The sequence below is a fragment of the Gavialis gangeticus genome, unplaced genomic scaffold (assembly GCF_001723915.1).
Source record: "Gavialis gangeticus isolate Ggan-Ray unplaced genomic scaffold, GavGan_comp1, whole genome shotgun sequence".
Taxonomy (NCBI): Eukaryota; Metazoa; Chordata; order Crocodylia; family Gavialidae; genus Gavialis; species Gavialis gangeticus.
Window position 1 is genome coordinate 88,201,943 of NW_017729034.1, and position 4,475 is coordinate 88,206,417.

At 45.6% G+C, this 4,475-nt stretch overlaps 1 protein-coding gene across 1 annotated transcript in view; it reads right to left on the bottom strand.

Moving 5' to 3' along the window:
• Window positions 1–3,728, bottom strand: part of AIG1 (androgen induced 1) — a 197,049-nt gene extending 193,321 nt beyond the window's left edge. Inside the window, exons 1-2 of the mRNA XM_019526748.1 lie at window positions 3,709–3,728; window positions 981–1,158 (exon numbers count right to left, since the gene is read on the bottom strand). Of these exons, the coding sequence (XP_019382293.1) occupies window positions 981–1,158; window positions 3,709–3,728 (198 nt within the window). The remainder of the gene's footprint in view (window positions 1–980; window positions 1,159–3,708) is intronic.
• Window positions 3,729–4,475: the final 747 nt, after the last annotated feature.

Consider the following 4,475-nt stretch of genomic DNA (forward strand, 5'->3'; position numbering starts at 1 on the left):
ATGACCTGTCCACCTCCACCCCGACTTACTTCCTCAGCTCCCAACAACAGCGAACACCAGTAAAACTGGCACCAGGAGCTGCTTGCTGGGAGCTGAGTGGGGGTGGTGGTTGGCAAGCTTGGGGAGGGTCTGGCTGGTCTGTGGGCAAAAGTGGGGTTGTCCAAGTTGAGGGGGATAAAGGACTGGGGGGGTGCTAAAAACAGCCCATAGTCAGGGGTGGGGGAACTTTTCCAGCCCTGGGGTTACATTGGGAACTGTACAGAATTTCAATTAGATCAGTCTTGCTGGACTTGATCTAAGTCAGATTTCTTCCGAGGTACACTTAACTTGGATCAGGTCAACCACTTTTAGACCAATATAACCTTCCTGAACTTCTGTACAGTTCACATTTAGATTGACCTAACTAGGGATCTAAGTGTAAGGTCCAAACCTGGGCAAACGAAGATTAGGTGGCCATTTTTAACACAATCTAATCTCCCCAAACATCATCACCTAGACACTATGTAATTACTATCCATGATTTGCTGGGCGATTCTACAAATGGGCCCCAGATTCCCTTTCCATTTCTGCATTAGACAGTTATGACTTATACAGGCTAAACATATGTGACTTCCTATAAGACATACTGGAACTGTAGAAATTCTCTCTCTTGAGCACATTTCCAAGTTTTACAGATTCTGTCTTAGTTTTCACTGTACATGCAAGATCAAGACTGAAGTGTGAATATATTTCATGTACATCATATATCCACAGCAGTTTTTAAAAATGAAATTAAATAAGTAACCAAACCATAATTCCAGTAATATCAGTAGTCTGTTATCTCCAGGATAACTAAGAGGGGGCACAGTTTAACATCAATTTTACTTTTTTTCACTCTTTCTGAGAATGGAAAAATCTTTTTTTGCAGCCAGAAAATAACAAATAGATTATATGAGCTATCCTTGTTGATACTGAAATGAACTTCTTATCATCATACTCACAACTCCAACAGGGAAAGCTAAAACAGCCATCATCCAGTCACGGAGAGAAATGAGCTTTTTTAGCTGTCTTTCTTGTTCTTGGTTGTCATTTCCTTTGGTGAGGAGACTGGAGAGGTCAGTCAATACACAGATCCCAAAAAAGACAGCCTGGATAACCTGCAGAGAAACAAAATGCACTCTTGAAATGTAAAAACAAAGATATTCAGACACAAGGTATTTCAGGGCAACAGGCCAAGAACTGAGCTAGGCCTGCAAAAACTTGAATTGCTTAATTATAGTAGAACTTGTTTTTTTTTCTTAAATGTAAAAGCAGCCTGTGTTTTTAGGTCCAAAACCTTTAGGACAAATCATGAATGTACTGAAATTAGCTTTCCAGTTCTCCATCAGGCTAAGTCCAAAATATTTCAACAATAAGAACACTGAAGTAATTGCCCTAAGGAGAATACATGCAGAGAGAGAATGTGTTAATTAGGTCATTAGATTCTTAAAAAGATGATTTGCTGACTGTAGTTCTCAAGTCTGTTACCTCATCCAGAAGATCCTCACATGACCCCACACATCTTGATTTTTGTGTTTCTGGAAGAGTCTAACTGATTAAACGTGTAAGGGGTGTTTGGCAACAGAACTTTCTACTGTTACCCAAGGCCTAAAAATCTCCATGGTGATGATGCTGACTCTCCTGAGTGCTTGAATTTACCTTAGTTGGCCCCAGAGTCATGAGGGTAGAAGCCCGAAAATAGAATAAAAGGCAAGGCACTTCTAAAACATCAAGACAACGCATGGGTGACTGTTGCCACCTTAGTTGGGGGGGCACATGCTCCCCCTGCAACCAGTCCCACAGACGGGGGGGTCTCCCCCCACACCTGTGGCTGATCCCATGACGGCTGATTGCTGCTGCTGCTTCCGGGAATGACCGTTGCTACTTTGACTGGCGCTTACAGGGGGGGCACCTATTCTCTTCCCCTCTTGCCCATCACCTAAGTGGCAAGAACGGCCAGTCAGAGGATGCACCAGTGCTCTCTACACGTCATCACTAAGACGAGACCTGTCACTCTCTCATGGCAGAAACAATATTCAAAGCTGCCTGCCCCTTCTGCTTTAAGACAAACTATTCAGAGGGAGATGTGAGAGAACCGAGGATGAGGCACAAAGAATGTATGAGCTCCACATCTCCAGTGTAGGTTAGCCATCAAAGAGGGCAGTCCGGTTGCCCTCTGTCCTTTATTGATACAAAACCCAATGCCTTTATGTCCTCTATTTTTTCCTCTGGTGGTTCGTTGTTACCTGAAACCAGACAGTGGAGTAGGGTGGCCATCACAGAGGACATTCCAGTTTTCTGCTACTCTGTCCTCCATTGATATGAAACCTGCCTCTAGAAGGCATAAAGGCTTAGGGTTTCTGTCACAGGGCACTTAGGTGTCTGCTCCTAGAAGAGTAGAAACTTCCTGGGGAGAGCCCAAAGAGCCAGACAGGAGCCCAGGTGCAGGTTACCATGGCAACCACCTAATGAGGAAATTAGCCTGCACCTGCACCTGGTCAGCTGGCTGGAAGGGGCAGGGCCCTGGGCCCATTATAAACCCCAGGACGGGAATTAGGGAGGGTAGTTTGCTGCCAGTAGCCAAGTGGGAAGGACCCTCCTAGAGGGAGCTAGGGGATAAGGCCTGAGGGTGAGTCTAGCTTCTGGGAATGCCCAGGGCAAAGTTTGATTCTTTTAAAGGGATGGAGAACGATGGGAACTTATGTATTATGTTATAGCCCAGGGGCTTATGTTTTGTTTGCTGTTTCATAACAACGGGTTGTTTGGGTGAAGCTATTTGGGGAAGGAGGAGGCCTCATTGGGGGCCCACTACAGCACAGGGACCCTGATGCCAGAGAGGGCGCAGCATTTGGGGCATGGGGACAGGGCCGCAGAGAGCCCAAGTGCCGGTGAGACATGGGGACAGGGCCGCGGAGAGCCCAGGCACCAGTGAGGTGTTGGGACAGGGCCGCGGAGAGGCCAGGTGCCAGTGAGGCGCGGGGACAGGGCCGCGGAGAGCCCAGTGAGAGCAAGGGGCCAAGTCATAGCAAGGCCCGGGAGAGACAACGTCAATACCATCTGCAAGGCTTGGGGCATGGTAAAGGGGTGGTTGGAGCCACGCATGCATCCCATAAGGCTGGGGACCCACAGGGTCCAGGGAAGTCTATCGGGATTGTGTCCGACCGGACGTGAAGGCAACCTCCCTACTCATTATCATTACATCAAGATGTGGCGGGTGAGAACAGAGGGTGCCCAGCAGGCCTTATTGGCACAGTAAAGGGGCCCTAGGGGTAACACGGCCATCCTTGAGGACCCCATCCCATGACAGTTTCATATCAATAGAAGACAGAGTAGCAGAAAACTGGAATGTCCTCTGTGATGGCCACCCTACTCCACTGTCTGGTTTCAGGTAACAAGCAACCACCAGAGGAAAAAAGACAAAGGGGGGGATCCCCAGAAGTTGCCCAAACTCTTCATTTTCACCCTTTGTTTCACTGAAGCAACACCTACATCTCTTATTTCACTTTATTATTGGTTTTTGTTATTGTAGACATTTGTAGGAACCTAATAATCAGCATATAATCAAATCAAGCTGGTGATTTGATACGTTCAAAATATTGATATATTGCTCCACTCTTAACTCGTATCTTAGTACTGCTCTACCTTCCAATAATGAAGATGCAGTGAATCGGTACACTAACGTGGTTCTACATATTAGCTCGTTCATCCATTTTTACGAAACTAGTAAAAAAACCCACAGAATTGGTTTGTTCCATCAAATTGCAATCTGGGCTGTGGATAGGAGGGCACAATTCATTTAAATTAAGTCACTGATTCTGTTTCTAAATGAATACCTAAGTTCCTCACACTTCAGTTCATTAAAGCTTGTAAGCTTAGGCTAAGAGTTAAGCACATACTGGGTGTTTATAGACATGTGCGTGTGTTTGGGAGGACACTTTAACTAGTGCAGCGCTGAGAGCCATGCTAATTAATGTGCCCAGAGCATCACATGTATCAGCGTCCCTGTACTGAAGGATGGTGACAGGGTGCTTTGAACTTAAACTCCTCAAATGAGCTTTAGCTTAAAGTACCCCGCTGCCATTTTTCAGTGTGGGCATGCTGATACACATGATGCTGGAGTCTGCTGGAATGTGGCAATTACCACGCTCCAGCAGACTCGATTAATCACAGTGCATCGGAGCTGTCTCCCTGTATGTGTATAGGAGCCCATTATTTCCTGAACAAGGACAGACTTTTAATTAATTTTATTTAGTGTTTGTGCACTGCAGTGTATTAGGACCATACAGGAGGAGCAGAGTTTAGTCAACTAAGAATCAGACTGTCAGCAAGAAACTCCATAAATCAAACTGTCAGTTCTAATAGTGACTCACTGTATCATTATGGGAAAGTCCCTTAATCTCTCTATTTCATCAGTCAATATAATGGAGATAGCAATAGTTATTCAAAGGGGAACTAAG